General features: G+C 53.0%; 1 protein-coding gene across 5 annotated transcripts in view; it reads right to left on the bottom strand.

Moving 5' to 3' along the window:
* The window catches only part of RASA3 (RAS p21 protein activator 3), a 137,129-nt gene that overhangs the window by 61,459 nt on the left and 53,843 nt on the right, over window positions 1-21,827 (bottom strand). For all 5 annotated transcript variants that reach the window (XM_074387374.1, XM_074387377.1, XM_074387376.1 and 2 more), the window contains exon 3: window positions 9,561-9,664. In XM_074387374.1, the coding sequence (XP_074243475.1) occupies window positions 9,561-9,664 (104 nt within the window). The remainder of the gene's footprint in view (window positions 1-9,560; window positions 9,665-21,827) is intronic.

Genomic DNA, 21,827 nt, shown 5'->3' with positions numbered 1-21,827 from the left:
ACGGGTCTCAGAGCCCGTAAGCCTTGGCCGCCAGACCCCTCCCTTGTTTGCAGACGTGGTGGGCCTGAGACGCGCCCAGTTCAGCACCAGCTCCAGACCCTGTGAGACAGCACAGGGTCGGCCACATGATGGGAGCACACAAGGCCACAGGACATGATAGGAGTGCAGAAGGTGGACATAGGCATGAAGATGCTTTCCAAGTACCCGAAGGACAGACGCAGAATCAGGACGACTTGCCTCCAGTGCTGCAGGTGCCTGCCAGCACCTTCATCTCATGCTCTCAGGGTAATGGCTGCACCTCACACGGCCCACCCTGAAAAGAAGCCCTGGGGACGGCCCCAGAAGAAGCCTTCCCAGCTAATGGCAGCTCCAGGACCCGCTGCTCACAGCCATGACCAGCCAGTTCCACAACCACCTGGACGTGGACACAGCACACAGGCACTCACAGGTTTGCAGGATTGGCCAGTGACCTTGTTGGCACAGCTCTTGCCACGCAGACATGCACAGACCATCTAGAGCTTCATAGGACGCTGAAACCACTGAGGGCAGGCAACAGCCAAGGCAAGAACGCGGAGGGTGGGGGCGGGTACAGAAAACAGGCCTTGACACATGCGGGAGAAGAGCGCCAGGGAAGCTCAGAGAGACTCAATGACGCAGCACATGGATTCCCTCCAGTGGCACAGACCACAAGGATGGACGCCAGCCAGGACTCAGCTCCGCCCTAACATCTGGTCCCCTGCGCCCCCCCATCCTCCCACCACTGGCCCTGGGAGGACGCCTGTGACTTCTTTATCCCCTGCCTGGCCCGATGCACCCCCCGCCCTCCTACCGCCAGCCCTGGGCAGGTACCTTGACTTCTCTGCCCCTTCTTATTCACTGTGCCCCTTGCCTCCCACCAGCAGGTCTGGGCGGGTGGCCTTGACTTCAAAGGTCCTGAGTGGGGGCTCCGTCCCTCTTCTGACAACGGCTCCGTGGCTCTTGTGAAACCTCCCCTTTCCCCTACAACGTGAATATCAGTTTTCAGTCTCATGGGGAAAAAAAAGCCGTATGAAAGCAAAAGCTTCTTAAAACAGAGTTAGGCAACATATTTCAGTGAAAGGGACAAAGAAAGCTTCAGCCCCAAGCTCCTTCTGCTGGACAGTTTGAAGTTTTAAATACTTGCAATGTCATCGTGTTTTCACATTTTTACGAGCTGCAACCGGGACAGAAAGAAGTCACATATTTAATGTTGGTAAGAATCTTGTAACTCACATCATTACAAGACTTTATTTTTAGAAGTACTTCACTTAATTTTTTAAGCAGTAACACAGAAGGAGAACAAAATCCACAACATTCAAAAGGACTTAAAATCCCTTCGAGAAGGAATCCCTGTCCTTGCCACCTCACTCCCGACATGGGGTCACCACTGTCACCAGCCCCTAACCTCTCCTTCTAGAGTTGGCCACATTCAACAATGAGGCCACATAGACATTTTAAGCATGTCTGTGTCTCTGGACACTGCCCTGAGAGAAGGCTGGATCTAGAAGCCACAGCGTCTATCTAAATGTCTTTGAGGTACCTAATCCACAAGGTTGTCCTGATCTATTTGAGTCACACCAAAAGTTTGCTGAACACTCTGGGCCTCCCCTCTCACTTGGGCAAAGGCGGTGGTCTTCTCACCATGAGAGGCTATAGGGTCACTTTCTTCTGCTGCATCTGTGCTGGCCAGGCCCGTTCAGAAAGGAGGAGCCAGTGGCCTGGAGGGCACGAGACAGGGGGTCAGCTGCAGAGAGACCAGAGTAAAAAGCAGCCACAGGACACAACCGTGCAAGAGCCACCCGAGACGGGGAATACAGCCAAGATGCACACACCACGCTCTGACCCCACTTGTATCCCAGGCAGGGCCACGAAGCAAAAAACAAAGGCCATACAGATTCCAAAAAAAGAAATAAAAGCCTTATTCATAGACTGTACAAAAAAAAAAACAACTACAAGCAAAGTTAATACACCTAATTGGTGTGTTTAGCAAGAACGGAGAATACAAAGTCAATATGTAGATATCAACTGCATTTGTACATACAAGCAATGGTCATGAAGATTAAACAGAATGAGCACAACTCACAGAATTACACTTTCGTGGCTGGTGCTTTTGGTGGACCACCTAAGAAATCTTTGACCACGCCGCTAAACACATAAAACATAGAGAAATAAATGTTTTTAAATGTGAAAATGTGTAGGCTGAAAAATACATCACAAAACACTGACGAGAGAAATGTAAAAGACCTAAGCACATAGAAAGATATACCATGTCCATGGATTTGAAGACTCAATTTTGTTAAGATAGCAATTCTCCCCAAATTAATCTACAGATCAATGTAACCTCAATCAATATTCTGCTATTTTGGAAATGGAGAAGCTCATTCAAAAATGTATATGGCAATTCAAAGGATCTAGAAGAGCAAAACAAGTTTAAATAAAAACAAATTTGATGATCTCACACTACAGCGCAAGACCTGCTATGAAGCTACAGTGATCAAGACTATGTGGTATGGACACAAGGACAGGTGGGTCACTATGATGCAAGGCAGGCGAGCTCCTAACTGGGGCTTAGACTCAAGAGGGTCTGTAGCTTCACCAGGAAGAATTCAAGAACGAGCTGGTGGTGGAAGAAAACGGTTTTATGGAGGTGGCAGCGTGACAGCTTGGAAACCACTCCTGCAGAACAGAGCTCCCCAGAGGCGGTGAGTTGAGAGTGACAGCTCCAGGCAGTCCTGCAGTCATATGTATGCCCACTTTTAACGATATGTCAATGAAGGGACAGATTATGAAGAAACTTCTGGAGAAATGGTGGTAACTTCTGAGTCACTGGGTTGTTCCTAAGGAAAAGGGTGGTAACCTCCAGACATTGCCATGGCAATAGTAAGCTGACATGGCACACTGGTGGGCATGTCTGATGGAAAGCTGCTTCCACCCATCCCTGTCTTAGCTAGTCCCCAATTTGGTCCGGTGTCAGAGGCCCCCCTCCTACCTCACACAGAACAGAATATGGAAGACAGAAACAGCACACACAGTGCAGCCAACTAAGTTGTAAATGCGCCAAAGTCACCAACAGAGGAAGGGTCGTCTTTCAACCAAGGGTGCTGGAACAAACAGACATCTACATGGAAAAAACAGAACACCAATCCTTTTTTTTGTGCCATAAGTGAAAAGTAGCTTGAAATAGATTATGGAACTAAATGTAAAAGCTAAAAGCACATGCTTTCCAGGAGAAAACTGCCACAACCGTGGGACAGGCAAGACTTTCTTAGATACGACACACAGGTACAAATCATGTAAGAAAAAATATGATAAACTAGACCATCAAAATTAAAAACTTCTGCTCTTCAAAGAATGGTAAGAAAATGAAATACAAGCCACAGACTGGAAGAAAATATTTGCAAAACACACTTGTGATGCACATGTATCAAGAATATACAGAGAACTTTACAAACTCAGTAACAAGAAGACAACCCAATTAAAAGGGCAAAGATTTGAACAATTTACCAAAGAAGGGATAGAGCAGTCAATGAGCCCATGAAAAGGTTCTCAATGTCACTCCTCACAGATATGCAATAAAACCACAGTGAGACAGTGCACACCTATGGGAGTGTAAACATTAACCAGAGAATAAAAACTCGCAAACCTAAGGGCTGGGCAGGATGCGAAACACCTTGTGCCTAGAACGCAGAGTGGGCGGAGTGGGGCGGCCACCTGGGAACACGGTTGGGTAGTTTGCAGTCAGAGTAAACACGCCGTACAGTGGGCCCAGCAACCTCACTCCCAGGTATTCATCCCAGAGTAAGAAGCAGAAACAGGTGTCTACACCAAGACCTATCCGAGAATGTTTATGGCAGCTTTGTTCATAATTGCTGAGGATCAGACACCATCTAGTGAGTGATGAGGCCACTGAGGTGAATCTGTATGATGGAAACCCACAGGCAGTAGGAGAGGCAACCTGGCTTACAGCTGCACAGCGTAGGACCAGCGCAGTGGCAGAGCGTGGCCCCTCCAAGGATTGACTCATGTAGCCTCCTGGACAAGGCAAAACTGTGCAAACAGGCTCCACAGCTGTGGCTGCCAGGCGCTGTCGGTCAGGGTAGAAATCCACCCTCAAGGGGCCCAAAGGAGCATTCTGGGCTGTGGGAATGCACCTTAGCTGTGGTGCTGTCTACACAGCTGTGTACACTGGTGAGGCTACACCTCAACAGGTGAATTTACCACATGTCAACGGTAGACCACCTGATTTATACGCAACGAATGGAGGTCTCACTGCACCCCACCCCAATGGAAAACCTCAGAGTCTCTAGGGGCTGGAGGGGCAAACGAAGGGGGATGCAGTGTTACCTGAGCTGGGGCACAGAGGAAGGTGGAGGCCTAGCAAGAAGAGGAGGGAGGCACCAGGATGGGAGTAGGAGACCTTGGCGTTCCTCACTGACAGGACTGAGCAGGCCCTGGCTTGCTTCCCTGTTTCACACACCCGAGCTGCTGGGAGCCAGAGTTTCTAGTCCCCACTCCGTGGGTGCAGCTCCAGCCAATGAGAAGAAACCATGCAGGAGCACCAGCAGCAGAGTCCAGGCAGAGGCCACCTCCCTGCACCTGGAAACCTGAAGGCACCTGCGCCCCGCGTGTCCTGCAGGCCACGGTGCTACAGCTGGAGCTCAGCTTCACTGACAGCAGCACTCTGTGGGTCACAGGACCCGGGGACAGAAGAGGCCAATGGTCACGCTGCCCGATGCCTGCTTACACTGGACAGTTCTTCCTTCCACTCCTGCTGCACCCTGGGACGTTTCTGACCCACAGTGGTGGAGACCTGACTACAGCCGGTGTCGGGTGGGGAGGGCTGAGGTCAGGGCTTTGCTTCCCCAAGTCTCACTCGCCGGGATGCTGAATCCCGGCATGGCTTCAGCTGGCTTTCTTGGTTTCAGTCGCTACCCACCTTCCTTCCAGGCTGAAGACGTGCTCCTGACCCCAACCCACGCCCCAACCCCACAGGCATGTGCCCCCACTTCATTCTGGCACCTGTCAGTGCTCCCCTCACTCCTGCACCCGAGCTTGTAGTTACAAGCTGAGCAAACCCTGAGCACAGCTGTGGCTGCCCCGAGGAAAAGTCGCCAGCGGAGGGGTTTCCTCAGGGCATGGGCGGCTGCTGTGAACAAGAGAACCAGCAGAACCGTGCAGCCTGGAAGCCAGTGGCAACTGTGCACTTTCACCCAGAAATGCATTCCCCAGAGCCTGGTGTTTCATTCCTGGTAACAACATAATTACCAGTCATAATGATAAATCATTACTGGAGAGCCAGACAGCCCCCCGTTTTCGTGGCTGTAAAAGCCACAGTGAAACATCTAAGTCTAGGCTCCATCATTGGAAAGCCTCCAAGAACCACCAGCAAACACCAACAGAATGATTAATAAACATCTTATTTGGTTACAGTTTCTCTTATTAAAATGTGCAAAAAATTTTAAATTTCTTTTTCCTTAGGGCTGCCACTCAAAAAATGTCTCATTGTTATACACCTTGGAGAATGAATCAAGTCCCTGTTGATTCTCGTGTATAAACAGAGCCAGTGATGAGGGCTGACATGGCACATTCACACCTCGTTTCACCTCGATTCACGTGTGGCACCCAGCACAGGCTGAGTCCCGTCAGACACACCATTAGTATCTGTTGAAGGATCTGGGTTCCACACCACCTTTCTTCTGGGAATACCTGGCGAATGCTGAGAACTCAGGAGTGAGACATAGGCCTGCTCTGCAGGACCACGGGCTCCAAGACGCTCTGTCCAGTGGATGCAGTACAACAGGCAAAAGTACCACGACCAGGCCGGGCGCGGTGGCTCAAGCCTGTAATCCCAGCACTTTGGGAGGCCGAGGCGTATGGATCACGAGGTCAAGAGATCAAGACCATCCCAGTCAACATAGTGAAACCCCGTCTCTACTAAAAATACAAAAAATTAGCTGGGCATGGTGGCGCGTGCCTGTAATCCCAGCTACTCAGGAGGCTGAGGCAGGAGAATTGCCTGAACCCAGGAGGCGGAGGTTGTGGTGAGCCAAGATCGTGCCATTGCACTCCAACCTGGGTACCAAGAGCAAAACTCCGTCTCAAAAAAAAAAAGTACCACGACCAGTGAGCAGGAAAGGGGAGGTAGGCCACAGAGGGCAGCCCAGCCACGCTGTGGGGTCTGAGGCCATGGAGAGCAGCCCAGCCTCGCCACGGAGTCTGAGGCCACCTCCTGCAATGAGTCCTGAGGTGGGCGTGGCAGGATGTGCAGATGGAGGGGAAGGTGGCTGAGGAGGGGGGTGCAGAGCAGCTGTGCTCAAAGGCAGGAGGGAGAGCTGCCAGCCACCAGCCCTGGAGCCAACGCCCCGGGCAGAGGGAGATGAAGGAGCCCTTCCCCAGCACCCAAAGAGCTCAAATGTGACACAAAGCTACAGGCCTAAGGGCCTCCCAGGCAGATGCTGAGCAGCAGAGTGTGGGGATGACGCTGGACCCTCAAGACCATCTCACCAACGAAGCTGCACGAGGCCCAGCTCAGCAAGACCCTGAACGGGGCCAGGTGCTCACTATACTCAGGAGTGCAAACACCTCCTGCAATTGCATTTCAGGGCCAGGGTGTCCGCTGCAGAAGCACCCGGCATGGTGGTCCTGCTCAAAATGAAGTGGAATGTGAATTATCTGAGATCCATGTGGCCCCATGTATCTTCTAAACAAACTCTGGAGACTTCTATGAAAAGCACAGTGGTTTCTAAGAATCATCATCTGGGCACAGTGAGTAATTGTGCCAGAAACGTCCAGGTCTCGATCCCTGCAACAGTGAGGGCCATAGCACTCCACGGGCCTTGTCAATGGACATGAGGGCCTGCCCAGCCCCAAGGGCCTCCAGGTCCACAGCCACCACCCAGCCAGGCCATCTCAACGCCAGGCACTGGGCAAGACCGGTCAGGCTGGCATCTCTCTCCTTGTCTCTGCTGGGGACTGTGGTCGAGCCCGGGACACGGCGGCATGCACACCGGCATCAGCTCAGCACCTACTGGGCAGTATCACTCACACCCTCTCTCTCACAACGTCCTGCGGGCACGCACCAGCTGCCAGCTGCCCAGTGGGGACAGGGTGGGTTTTAGGACATGCGGGCTCCCCTTGGAGGAACCTTTGGCTGTGCCTCTCATGCTTCTGTGTGCCAAGCACTGGGAACAGACCAGATCACAAACGGAGGGCCACAGACGATGAAGAAAGCCCACAGCTGACAGACATAGACGAGCAGTGAGAAAAGGGGCAGCCAGTGTGGGGCACAGTGGCTGTGACAGGGCATGAGGAGCCAGTGTGAGCAGCGAGCATCAGATGGGTGTCCCCTGGCCCTGCACAGTACCCTTGTCGCCTCGCTGGCCTCCTGCACCCCGGGGCCCTCAGGCTGCCTAGGGCTGAGCTGGGGTCCCCTGGGGGACACCTCCTCCTGCTCTGTCCCTCTCAGCATTCTGGCAGCCGTGGAAACAAGGAGCTTGCACCACCTGGGGTCTGGGTTCAGGCCGTGGCAGCCAATGCACGCTGGTTCCCGGGCCACCCATCCTGGGCGTGAGCAGGCACCCTCCTCCCCTTTCGGGCTCTCCTGGGATCACAGTGGGAATGAGCCTGATGCCCCAGCTTCCCACACCTGCTGCATGAGCTCTGCTCCTAGCAGGTCCTCCAGCTGCATGTAGGAATGAAGGACTCCCCGAGTGACCTGAAGTCCACTCTGCCGAGAGGCCCCATCACTTACAGAATGCCACTTCCCTGTGACCCTGTGAGGTCATGGAGCTCCCTATGAGCTTGCCCCAAGAGCAGCCGACCCCTGTTCCAAACACACCATCTCCCGGAAGTAACAGTATTGCCCTGAAAACCGGGGAAACTGAAGCCACATGCCCACTCGCCCTTCCTGTGGCCACACCATGGGGATTAAACTGAGGCCACATGCCCACTTGCCCTTCCTGTGGCCACACCATGGGGATTAAACTGAGGCCACATGCCCACTCGCCCTTCCTGTGGCCACACCATGGGGATTAAACTGAGGCCACATGCCCACTCGCCCTTCCTGTGGCCACATCATGGGGATTAAACTGAGGCCACATGCCCCCACTCGCCCTTCCTGTGGCCACACCATGGGGATTAAACTGAGGCCACATGCCCACTCGCCCTTCCTGTGGCCACACCATGGGGATTAAACTGAGGCCACATGCCCACTCGCCCTTCCTGTGGCCACACCATGGGGATTAAACTGAGGCCACATGCCCACTCGCCCTTCCTGTGGCCACACCATGGGGATTAAACTGAGGCCACATGCCCCCACTCGCCCTTCCTGTGGCCACACCATGGGGATTAAACTGAGGCCACATGCCCACTTGCCCTTCCTGTGGCCACACCATGGGGATTAAACTGAGGCCACATGCCCACTTGCCCTTCCTGTGGCCACACCATGGGGATTAAACTGAGGCCACATGCCCACTCACCCTTCCTGTGGCCACACCATGGGGATTAAACTGAGGCCACATGCCCACTTGCCCTTCCTGTTGCCACACCATGGGGATTAAACTGAGGCCACATGCCCACTCGCCCTTCCTGTGGCCACACCATGGGGATTAAACTGAGGCCACATGCCCCCACTCGCCCTTCCTGTGGCCACACCATGGGGATTAAACTGAGGCCACATGCCCACTCGCCCTTCCTGTGGCCACACCATGGGGATTAAACTGAGGCCACATGCCCACTCGCCCTTCCTGTGGCCACACCATGGGGATTAAACTGAGGCCAAATGCCCCCACTTGCCCTTCCTGTTGCCACACCAGGGGGATTAAACTGAGGCCACATGCCCACTCGCCCTTCCTGTGGCCACACCAGGGGGCCTAAAGTTGGAACAGGGACAGTGGGATGTGGTGAGGACAGACGGCCCCACGTCCATGCAAAGGTCCCCTTACCGATGCCCTGGGGAAAAGCCCTGGGAAGTCTTCTGGGGAGCATCAGGGATACTGTGCCCTCGTCTTTAGGAGCCACAGAAGCCTTGCCTGGCACGTCATGTGCTCACTGACCTGAGCCTGGTGTGATGCTCTAGCAGAGACCACAGCGCCCGGCCAGATCCTGAGAGCAGATCAGGAGGGACACCCAGGGCTGCCGTGACCCCGAGGACTGCTGGGACCCCAGGGTTGCCGTGACCCCGAGGGCTGCTGGGACCCCAGGGTTGCCGTGACCTCAGGGCTGCCAGGACCCCAAGTGCTGCCGGGGCCCCGAGGGCTGCCGGGACCCCCAGGGCTGCCGTGACCCCAGGGCTGCCGGGACTCCCAGGGCTGCCGTGACCCCAAGGGCTGCTGGGTCCCCAGGATTGCTGTGACCCCAAGGGCTGCTGTGACCCCGAGGGCTGCCGGGACCCGAGGGCTGCCGGGACCCCAGGGCTGCTGGGACCCTGAGAGCTGCAGCAACCTTTCAGCACCATCCAGGCAGGATCTGGACTGAAATGCTAATACTCCCCCCGGCACAGAACAGGGCTGGAAAAGGGAAGTAGATGCCCATTCATCACCTACCTATGATGGAATCCCTCCGGAAAACATCTCTATCGAAAATGTAGAAGGACAGGTGACGAAAGCTCCGAGGAATTTCACAGTAAAAGTCTTCTCCATAAAAGGGGCTAGGGAGACAGAGAAAAGGGCCTGTTAGAGCACAGGCCACGCTTGCGCCTCACCCTCAGGGGCACACATGTGGCACGTGTGGTCTTAAAGCTTAAACATGCCATGACAATGCCCTGCACTGCGTGGCATGCGTGAGACATGAACCTGCAGCTCCCTGAGGCGTGAAGGGCCTCACAGCTGCTCCCCAGCCTCCACCTCGAGCCTCCATGCTGCACAGATGAACTTCTGTAACTGGGCTGCCTGGCAGTGCAGGAAACTCAAGAGACCTCCACAGAGACCATGGCCATGACTGGAACGACATCCTTGGCATGTGCTCAAGTCCAGGCCCCCCTCAGGGCCACTGTGATGTTTTGAAGGTCCCTGGTGTGGAGCAGCTGGTGGCTCACTTCATGCACTAAACGTAGAACACAGCACTCCAGTGCCTTACACCGCTTCCCTTCTCCAGAGATCCAGTACAAAGTCCTGACTACACTGCTGTCCTCGCTCCTGGGCGGAGGGAGGGCCCCACTGCTGACCATGCTTAGAGAGTGCACGGCTGCGGCTGCCCATGCATGAGTCACCCGGAGATACAGCCACCCCAGAGACGGAGACTTAAACTGCAACCCCAATTAAGAGGCAGAGGCCAGTGGGCTTTGCCATTCAACAAACCTCTGTTGTCCTGGGCCGGCACAGGTGGGGTTGGGTTCCTCACCACACTGGACCTGTGGGCAATTACCATAGCGCATGCATGGCTACCATCAACTCAGAACCTAACACAAGCCCACTTTCACACACATTTATGCTAAGGTCCAAAGTAGGAAAGTTGTAAATTATTCAAGGAAAACCATTCTGATAGAAAGTGAAGGAAGGTCAATGGTGGTGGGCCAGGTGGGCGTCCACACAGCCACCAGTGGCGCAGGCCCCACCCCAACCACACAGGCGTCGACACAGCGACCAGTGGTGCAGGTCCCACCCCAACCACACAGGCATCCACACAGCCACCAGTGGTGCAGGCCCCACCCCAACCACACAGGCATCCACACAGCCACCAGTGGCGCAGGCCCCACCCCAACCACACAGGCGTCGACACAGCGACCAGTGGTGCAGGCCCCACCCCAACCTCCAACCACGTGCAGGAATGAGCTCAGACCCCATGACCATGTGGAAGGGCTACAGCTAACAGCCTCTGAGAAGAAAACAGGAATGAACCTCCACCCTAGGGTTAGGTAAAAATGCCTTAGATCTGTCACCAAATGCACAAGTGCCAAAAGAAAAATAAATGGAAAATCAGACTTCATCAAAATTAAAAACATTCAAAAACTTTTTTGCATTAAAAGCATTATTTAAAAAGTCAAAAGGGCCAGTGCTGTGGCTCAAGCCTGTAATCCCAGCACTCTGGGAGGCTGAGATGGGCAGATCACCTAAGGTCAGGAGCTCGAAACCAGCCTGGCCAACATGGCAAAACCTTGTCTCTACTAACAATAAAAAAATTAGCCAGGCGTGGTGGTGGGCACCTGTAATCCCAGCGACTCAGGAGACTGAGACAGGAGAATCACTTGAACCTGGGAGGAGGAGGCTGCAGTGAGCCAAGTTAATGCCACTGCACTCCAGCCTGGGTGACAAGAGCAGAACTCAGTCTCAAGAAATAATTAAAATTTTTAAAAATTAAAAAAATAAAAAGTGAAAAGCAAACTAGGGAAAAATATTAGCAAGTCAGTTACCTGATAAAGGACTTGTACCCAGAATATACAAAGAACTCTTATGACTCAATAAATGATGACAGATAATTCAGTTTAAAAATGGGCAGAAGATTTGAACGCACAGATCACCAAAGACAGAGGGCCAACAACGTATTAAAAATGCTCCACGTCATTCGCCCTAGAGGAAATTCAAATTAAAGCAGGAGATAGAACACAGGCGTCAGGAAGATGGGGCCTGCAAGTCCCGGAGTCCAGGCCCCACCCCTCCCTCTGTAGCAGCCTTGATGACAGGCATTTCATCTGCATTTTGCCAATTTCATAATTTTTATAACTGGGTCAGAGACTGGGTAAAGTTTACTTAGAAAACCATTTTTTGTCATGAAAACACAAACTTCCAAGGGATGCCTAAAATGCCTACCTTGTTTTGAACATTTTGGAAACAGAAGTATCCATTAAACACAAAAGAAACATCACTTGATCTTTCCACAAAAGCAGAATGCCACGGCCTTCCACCGACTTCCACCATGACAGAATCCTGGTTAACGGAGACATGTTTCCTTCACACACATTCTCATGCTGGCCACTGATGCAGGGGAGCCATCCTCTGATTTTCCTACGTCTGTGGGGTCTGCGTTAGGCACCGCCGAGATCTGATGTCAGGGACCCCCAGGGAGAAACGCCCTGTGCTAAGCCCAGCTCTGCAGCCCGTTCCTCGCGTGGGACGCATCCTCTCACCACTCCTGACTGTTCTGTCACTGAAAACCTTGAAAACACTGGGACCACCAACATGGAATCTTCAGAAAAACCCTCTGAAACTTCAGGGAAAAGAAACTCCAGAGGGTAAGAAAGTGGGAGTGTGTGCATGTGTATGCCCCTGGGTGTGTGAGCCCACAGGCATGTTTTGTGTGCATGTGTGCCGACGTGTGGGTGTGCCCCCTGGGTGCGCGCCCGAGGCACGTGTGTATAGGTGTGTGCCCGTGGGTGTGTGCGCCCACAGGCATGTGTTCATGTATGCATGTGCCCATGGGTTCGTGTGTCCCCAGGAACGTGTGGGTGTGCATGTGTGTGCCCATGGGTGTGCCCCCAGCATGTGTGTGCATGTGTGCTCATGAGTGTGTGTGCCCACAGGCATGTGGGTTCGTGTGTGTGTGCCCATGGGTGTGTCCCCAGGTATGTGTGTGGGTGTGTGCAGGTGTGTACCCATGGGTGTGTGTGCCCCCAGACACGTTTGTGGCTGTGTGCATGTGTGTGCCTGTACAGTTGTGGGTGTGTGCATGTGTGGATGTCTGTGTCCACAGGTACATGTGCGTGGATGTGCCTGCGTGTATGCCCACGGGTGTGTGCCCACAGGCATGTGTGCCCGTGGGTGTGTTCATGTGTGTGCTCACAGGCATGTTTGTGGGTGTGTGCATGTGTGCCTGTGGGCATGTGCTCACAAGCATGTTTGTGGGTGTATGCATGTGTGTGCCCACGGATGTGTACCCACAGGCATGTATGCATGTTCGTGTGTGTGCGTGTGCCCATGGTGTGTGCTCACAGGCATGTTTGTGGGTGTGTGCGTGTATGCCCACAAGCATGCATGCATGTTCATGTGTGTGCCCCAGGGCACTTGAGTGCACACGTACACAAAGGCACGAAGGATGTGCCCCGCACAGAGCACTGCTTTTTTAACAAGGAGCAGGGCTTGTGCTCCCGCCTTGAAGGATATGCCCCCACCTCGAAGGATGTGCCCCGAACAGAGCACTGCTTTTGTAACAAGGAGCAGGGCTTGTGCTCCCGCCTCCACCCTGTGTAAAGTCACAGCTGTGGGATCTTGGCCAGGCGCACACTCCCCCAGGCAGCGCCCAGTGGCTTCCGTGGAGTAGCCTGGCGCTCTGCAAACAGCATCCCCACATTTTCTCCAGTTGTTTAGTAAAAGTGAAAGAGAAAAGGGTTTTTCCTGCCACAGGATATAACTTTTTTTAATATAACAAGCATAACACACCACTGCTTTTGGTGGAAAAGTGCAGAATAGTATGTACCTTTTATGAAGAAAAATGTAATTTACAATGTTCAGTGAGAATGTTACTGCTGATTTTCTTTTCCAAGGTGTAGAATATTCTTTGATTTATAGAATTTAATTTTGACCCAGATGATGGTTCTTTTACAGAGCAATAAAATGGCTGAACATTTTCACAAACAGAGTGTAACGAAGTCTGGATTTCTGATACCTTGTCATTTGGGGGATTTTATTTTACTTTGTTACTTTAAAATTCAATGCAGAGAAGTTGTTGACTGTAGGGTAAATAAAGTTAATTCAAATTTAAACAAACAAACAAAAACTGGTGGCAGGAAAAACCACCACCAACCTTCAAGCCCAGAAAGGGACACCAGAATTTAGTATTCACAAGGCCTCAGGTGACGAGCTACTTCACAGGACATGCGTTAACAACAATAATCCACAAAATATTCGGGGTTTTTTACGATGACGAAACAGTCTCTTCTCTACATTCCAGAACAACTTTAGAGCCACTGAGGCCAAGTGATCAGCACCACCAGAAATGTTACGGGACCCTCCCAGGCGCCCAGAAACTCCTAGGTGCCTAGCCAGTAGCCTCTGCCCTCAGTTCCCCACTGAGTCCCTCGCTGCCAAGCAGAGTCACAGTAATAGAAGCCACCTGAGCAGAGCCTTTGGGAGAGCAACTGAACACCCCCGAGCCAGCAGCCCCCAGCGACGCCACGCTCAGCCCTGCTGCCCAAGCCCTGTCAAGCTACCCTGGAGAGCAAGGTGCTGCTCTTCCAGCCTCTGCCCAGGAATTCCTCCAGCAATGGCTTTAGAAGCCTCGTTCCTGAATCACAGAACGAAGGCAGGGGCAGGGCACTGGGCCCCTCTATCAGGCTGCCACTTGATAAGAGGAGCTGTGGTCCTCGGGAAACATGGGTCCCCCCTCCTGAAGAAGGGGAACATCACCATCAAATTTTATGGAGTTTGTATGTTTTCTTGTAGCTTCTTCTTTCTGCTATTTTTCTTTCTTTTTATTGAATGGATTTCTGGCTTATTTACGAATTTTAAGCAACTCAATTTCCATGGACGGCGTCAGCACCACCAGAAACCTCTCGGAACTGTCCCAGGTGCCCAGTCTGGAAATAGAAATCACATTTCCATTTTCCACATTTGCAGCTGAGAACTCTGGAGCCAGACCCGGCTTGAGGGCAGGATGGATAAGCGTTTGGGCCTGCATCTCTGGTGGTGTTTTATCTGGTGGTTCCAATGTCCTGTTTTAATGTTTTTCTCCTCACTTCATACAGCTTTTTAAATTTACAGTAAACAAGTTATTACTTTGTTTCCTGCAAGTCACCTCAAGTCTTTCAGGAAACCAGGCAGGACATCCGGCCGGACTTATCTATGGATCCCTGAGCCTCCGCCGTGACCCAGCTTCATTCCCACAAGCCAGATGGGCACAAGAGGGGAGCGGCTGAACTCTGGATGCCAGGTCCACATGGAGAGGAGCAGGGGGCAGGGCTGCCTGTGCAGTGAGATTCAGACCAGGAGGCCGCTGGGGAGGCCACTGAGAGGAGGCAGCGTCCCAGGGCAGTGAGGCCTGGAGAGGCCACAGCGCTACAGGCCTTGCGCTCATTTTAATGAAGGCTCTGCAGGATTTTAAGGAAAGATGGAGCCTGTCTTTGTGCTGGAATAGAGGGTCCCTTCAGCTTTTTAGACTGATGATTTATTTAAGGAATTTTTATTAAGGAATTTATTTAAGGAATTTAAGCTTTATTTATTTAAATAAAGCTTTCTATTTAAGGAATAGAAAGGCGATTCCAGGGACAGTGGAGGCCCCCACAGGAAGGAAACCTCTCTCCACAATGACTGTGCACAGAGCCAGCCTGAAGCCCAAGGCCATGATGCCATCGCCAGGGAGCCCCGAAGAAACTCCTGGAAGAATGTAAAACCCCCAGAAAGCTCAAGGAGGAGAGTGGAAGCATGTCCTCACATTTTATGTGAGAATGAACACACATGCTAAAACCCCTAAAACCACCACAACCCACCCCAGACCTGGAAGGGGCACTGCTGGCCAGGGCATCAGCATGAGGGACCCAGCACAATGGCCTCCCTGGGGTGCAGGCCCAGCCTACCGGCTGAAGGGTGAAGAGCTATCATCGTAGCACATGCTGCATAGATGCGGGTGTTCCCAACGTGTTGAAGAGGGCAGGGCCTGGCTGAGGCCCTGGGAGGCTGGAGTCCTGGAGGTTGGTGGAGGCGGGAATCCCCAGGTCACTTCCTGGGTGTGTGTTTTCTTCACTTTCCTGTCTTGTTCATTCATTTTAGCACAGAGGTCAGAACTAGCCCAGTGAAGCCCCTGCCTGTGCACTCAGGTGGTGTGACGATACGAGTGAGGGCTGGGGGCATCGGTCAGCTCCTAGAACTGTGGATTTGTACCTGCAAATGGAGCAGCAGAATGACATCCCCAAAGGCCCCAGGGATGCCTCGAGCCCCATGGAGACAGCACAACTGGCCAGGGCCAGGCCATCACACCATCCACACGTCCAGCAGGAACAGCGGATTCCTTGGGTGAGAAGCTCACAGCTCATATCATCTGCACACCTGCCCAACCACCTCTCCCGAGCCTGGATTCCCACCACAGAATTCAGTTCCTCGGGTGCTCAACAGCCCGTGACCTGTGGCCTCCAGAGTGGACGGAACACACAGAGACCATCTCCTGTTTTGCAGAAAATCCTGGTGGGCCATGCCAGACCTCGAGCCAAAACACGATGTCCATTTGAGGGAGCTGGTGTGGTCAGTGGTCAGCTCAAGTCCAGCAGCTTGAAAGGGAGGCAGAGGCCCCACCTTCTCTGAGGCTCCCTGTGAAGAGGAGGCTGCGCCCTCAGGGAGACCCCAACCAGGCCTGCCACCTCCACAGAGGGCAGACAGAGCCTGGGCACTGCGCACGGACACTTTTCTTTTTCCAAAGACCTCACACAGAAATTACTCACTTAAAAGTACTCGGAGTTTTTTCACTTCTCCGGTGGCACACATATCTAGGGACTGCCACAGAAGCAGCCACACCAAAGCCCAACTAGGCTCTCCCTCCTCCACCAGCCGCCCAGGCTGGGATGCTGCTTCGATGCATGGCACTTTGGCTGTTTAGGTCTCTGTGAGTTTTTCTCTTAGACCTGCAAACTACGATTGCCTAGAAAACTTTCTAAAAACCCAGAGCCGTGCCCAGGCCCACCTGAGAAAACGGCTTTTTAAGAGTGTTGGGTTATGAAACAGGAGCTTGAAATCTATACTGGCCACTGAGTTCAACATGATCCTCAAGCGAACTCCTTGTCATAAAGTGAGGCGCCTGCCTTCTCTCCAGAGGGCCCTGGTGCTTTGCAGCAGCGCTGGGATTCAGCCGTCACCAGAGGCATCTGCGTGTGCGGTGGCAACGCCATCTCAGTCTGTGATCAGAGAGACAGCAACAAGGGTTTGGAGGTAGAAACACGAATCCAAACACACAACCTGTGGGAAGGTAGAGTGGCCAGAGCCGCCATGGAAAACAGCCTGGTGGTTCCTCCATGGTCAACACCAAGTTGCCACAGGTGTGCACACTCAAGAGACATCCCAGCACACGTCCATAAGACGTGGACACGTGCTCACAGCCTCAGTCATGACAGCCACAATGGGGAAACAAGGCAGGTGGCTTTGGCTGAGGAAGGAGCAGGGTAACACGGCCTCTACAAAGCAGAACGGTGCTCAGCCCTGGAAAGGACACCCTGACCATGAGTTCCACAACATGGAGCCAACCGACAGGCCACACACAGATGCCACGGGCCAGGCGCTTCCACTGACACAACATGCCCAGGAGAGGCGCAGGCAGCGACGGAACAAGGAACCGCGGATTCCGCGCCAAGACAGGCTGCGGGCGGGAAACGGGAGGATTACAGGGCGTGGGTGCCCATTTAGGGAGATAAAAATGTTCTAAAATTGACTGTGGTGATGATTGCACAACTCTGCAAATCTACTAAAAACCACTGAATTGCACATTTTAAAATGGGTGAATTGTATGGTATTTGAATTATACCTCAATAAAGCTATTCTTAAAGAAACAAAATGTTAAATACATAAAAAACTCGGACAGCGAAATCTGGAATTAACATTCTAGGAAACATCCTCCTGGAGTTTTTTCTCTAAAGATATAAAATGGAATAAAATCTATAAATATTACAGACAGTATAATATAAACGTACGTATATCCATCTTACAATTCATCATACTACAAATGCATTGAAAATAGTATATATGTATGTTGTAGAGAAGACACGAAGTGGAAATATGGGTACATTTTTTTAAATTAAAGTGAGGTTATGTTCCCTGTGGCACAGTCTGTTTCTTCCTTTCACATCAGGCCATGGCCACTTCCCAAAGAGCAGGTAAGACACGGGGAGCAGACGACAGGCGTGTGTGTGGACAGCAGCCCGTGGCTCCCTCACCGTCCCCACGCTGTGCGGTGGGAGCCACACGGATGGGCGCACTGGGAATGGAGATCTGCACAGCCGGCAGACCGTCCCCGTGGAATCAACTCCTCCTAAGGCCTTCAGAACATAAAACCAAGGAACCCTCCAGAAGCCTGGATCGACATCCACCCCCAGCGTACTCCGTCTTGTAAATATGTTTAAAGTTTGCTAAAATGGTGGCAAAAAGCTGCTTAAATTTGAAATGTTTGACTCATTGGTGAGGTGGAATGTCCACCTTTTTATAAGCAGTTTTAAATCTCATTTTCTCTTGAAATGCCCTGGGCCTGTTTTCTATTAGAATGCCCATCTTCTCATGCTCAGGATGATGGGAACTTCTGAATGTATGTTGCAATTTAAAAGACAGATTATTTTACGACATTTAAGGGGTATCTTTTCTGAACTTAAAACAAACACCACTTGTTAACTGTCACCAGTGGGTGAGTACGGACACGTGACTGGTCAATTCCGAAATGAGCTCCAGCAGATAGACACTCAGGACCTGCGGGAGCAGAGGCTGTGAGGCCAGCCACATCCACCTCAACCACGTCACCTTGTGGGCAGAATGGCCCACACCCCACGTCCTCCCAGCCCCACCCAGAACCCACAGCGAGAGCCCAGCAGGAAGTGGCCACAGCATCATCACTGGAGGCCACGTGGAGTCTAAGGATGGCAGCTTTTCCCCCAGGGTGTTGTGGGAACCCCACGCTCAGCCTGAGGATGGCAGCTTTCCCATGTTATCATGGGACCCCGTGCTCAGCTCTCCCACGTTATCACGGGGACTCCATGCTCAGACTGAGGATGGCAGCTTTTCCCGTTTTTACAGGGACCCCATGCTCAGCTTTCTCCCTTGTTATCACAGGGATCCCAGACTCAGCTTTCCCCCCATGTTATCACGGGGACCCCGTGCTCAGCCCAAGGATGGCGGCTTTCCCCCTATGGTGTCTCGGGGACTCCATGCTCAGCCCGAGGACAGAGTTGGAGACAGAGGGTCGGTTCCCTCCACGCAGCACCAACACTCCCAGGGGCACAGTCCAGGCCTACGGACAGTCCCTCACTGTCCGTGGGTCTCGGGGGAACCGACCATCTTCTTTCATCAGCAGGAAGGTTTGCACTTTCTCCTCCCTGGGCAGCAGAGCTTAATGCATATTCCAAAAGAAAAATGAAACTGGCTGAACGCTAGGGCATCCCCCATCCCCCATCCTGCTCAGTGGCCTGTGCTGGACAATCTCTTCTTTCTGATGGACTCAAAGGGGCCACAGTCACCAGGCGCCCCCCTTCTCATTGGCAGCTTAACCTCAGGGTATCTCTCGGACAGGCTGGCTTTGTCTCAGGCCGAGGTCAGCAGCAGCCAGATGCGGGATGAATGTCTGGCCCAGGCGGCCCCCACTCGCCGCCGGAGGGCTCCGGAACCCTCCTTCCAAGTCAAGAGCAAGTGTGGCCTGGGAGAACCGGACTTGCCTGAAAGCCTGCCGTGCGGCCTGAGGAAATGAAGGCTCACGGTAGCCTCTCCCTCTGCAGCAGAAACCCTGGCAGAGCCTCCTTCCCCTCAGGCATTTCTGGATCACAGAATCCAGTGAACTTTCATGGGGAAAAAAGAAAAATCCTCCTGCAGAAAGCAGAGTTGACCTTTCAGTAGCAGCTCTGACAAGGGGAAACCAACTCAACTGAATTCCTCCTCCTCCTAGAGCCAGGAGAGAAGGCTCAGCCGGACCGCAGGGAAACCCCGCCTTCTCCTCCGAGTCACTTCCCAGCATCTGCGTGAGGCTGGCACTGCCCCATCCCGCCTGTGGCTGCTTCCACCGCATGATCATGAGAAAATAAACCTGGTCTCCCAGCCCTGTGCTCTGCTGCAAGCTCAGGGTCCATTTCCCAAAACCTGGGGGCAGCTGTGAGCTGCCAGGGCTGCCCCAGCCTTGAGGCAGAGGGTAGAGACTGCTGCGCGAGGAGGAACAAAACCCCACACGGGTCTGCAAAGCAGCCCTAGGGTTCCCACGCCAGCCTCTGGGCTGAGCTCTATAGCTCCTGAGTCACTGCCTGACTCATCCTCAGAGGTGCCCCACAGAGAAGAGGCAACTCCGCCAGGGAGTATGCTCCATCTCCACAAAGGGCAGGAGGAAAAACACACCCATTGGAAGCACTCAGTCAGTGCGGGGCCACACAGCCCACCTGCCACCCAGCACTGCAGGACCACACAGCCCAGGCTCCCAGAGGTCAGAGGCTAGAGGGTGGGGTCCATGGTCAGCACACAGCCAACCTACCACCCAGCACTGCAGATCTCAGAGGAAGCCCCATACACACTGGGTTGCAGGGCCTCCTGTGGTTCAAGATGGGTGGGGTTGTTTATTTTGAAATGCTAAAGATGGGTGGGGTTGTTTATTTTGAAATGTTGGCAAATAAAGCTGTGAGTCTTCAAACTGAACCCAAAGACTCAGTGAGGAAAGCAGGGGGCTAGGGTGAGACTCACAGCTGCAGTGGCCGTGCTGAGCCACCTCACCTCCTGAGCCTCAGTCTCCCCATCTGTTCGGGCTCCCAGGAGCTGGGCCTGGGCTCACAGGCTCTGTAGCCAGCAAGCACGGTACACGCCACACGCCACTGCGTGCAGCACCGGAATGCTGTGGCCTTGGCTCTTCCTCTCCTGCACAGAAGGCTCTTTCCTCTTTCCCACCACATAGCCCCCAAAAAAGAACAATCCTTACAAACAAATGAAAATCGGCTGGGTCTGAAGCAGTGACTCTCAGGAAAAGGCAGACAGATACTGGGTCCCCTGCAGCAACTGAGACATTTCAAACCCCAAATCCTCAGTGAAGCCTGGCAGGAAAAGGGGCTCACCAGGAAGGAGCCAGGGCAGGAGAAAGGGGCAGCAGCTGAGGAGTGGGAGGCCGCCGGGTAGGAGGAGAGGAGGGAGGTGGGGGGTCCTGGCCTTTGCTTCTCATGGGACCCTTAGTGCAGCCCTTGAGTCTCCCTGCAGTGGTCCAGCCACACCGCAGGGCCAGGAGGCTCCTCCAGGCACAGGCGGCAGATGAGCCCCTGCCTAGCCTGGGCCATGTGCAGTAGGGGCTCAGCACTCAGAGTAACAGCAAGCTCATGCTCTCCACTGGCTGAGTTCCTGTGAAGCTGAGAGAACTCCCTACATTCTGACACAGGCGGGCTCCTGAGTCAGCATGACACGGAAGGACACAGACACGGGGCCGGGCTTGTGGGTCACACAGACAAGACCAAGGGCTCTGACCTGCTGGCACATTTGGGACCAGCATTCCAGGACTGAGAAAACAGATCCCCCACCTGGGATGCCCTGGGCTGAGGACGGGTTCCTTACTCCAGCAGCTCTGGGATGTTCTGGGCTTCATGGAGTCTCCAGGGGCATCAAGCAAGTTTTTTCATTTTTTTTGTTTTTTGAGACGGAGTCTTGCTGTCACCAGGCTGGAGTGCAATGGTGTGATCTTGGCTCACTGCAACCTCCGCTTCCTGGGTTCAAGCGATTCTCCTGCCTCAGCCTCCAGAGTAGCTGGGACTATACACACGCCACCACACCCGGCTAATTTTTGTATTTTTAGTCGAGACGGGGTTTCACCATGTTGGTCAGGCTGGTCTTGATCTCTTGATCTCATGATCTACCAGAGTCGGCCTCCCAAAGTGCTGGGATTACAGGCGTGAACCTCCACGCCCAACCCAAGTAGGGTTTTTTTTAAGCTCTAACTTGAGACAGAGCGAAAATAAATGTTCCCAGGGAAATGTGACTACTCTAAATCTCTTAATATCAAGGTCAGTGTTTCCTAATCAACAACTTGGTTTTTACTGAAAGCATCTGAGAGAATGAACAGTTGTCTCCCAAACCACCACCTTCCTCCTGCCCTTTCAGTTTCTAACCCCAAAGAACTTCTCGTCTCTTAAAAAACTCTGGAGCTGTGGAGATATTTTTTGGTTTAGTCATTTCTACTACACAAACGTACTATTTTCGGGGTGATTTACATCTTGCAGTATGAATAGAAAGAAACCTTCCTGT

Source organism: Saimiri boliviensis, chromosome 16 (genome assembly GCF_048565385.1).
Source record: "Saimiri boliviensis isolate mSaiBol1 chromosome 16, mSaiBol1.pri, whole genome shotgun sequence".
Lineage (NCBI taxonomy): Eukaryota > Metazoa > Chordata > Mammalia > Primates > Cebidae > Saimiri > Saimiri boliviensis.
Note: the sequence above shows the minus strand (reverse complement) of the source record. Positions and strands in the feature narration are given on the sequence as shown.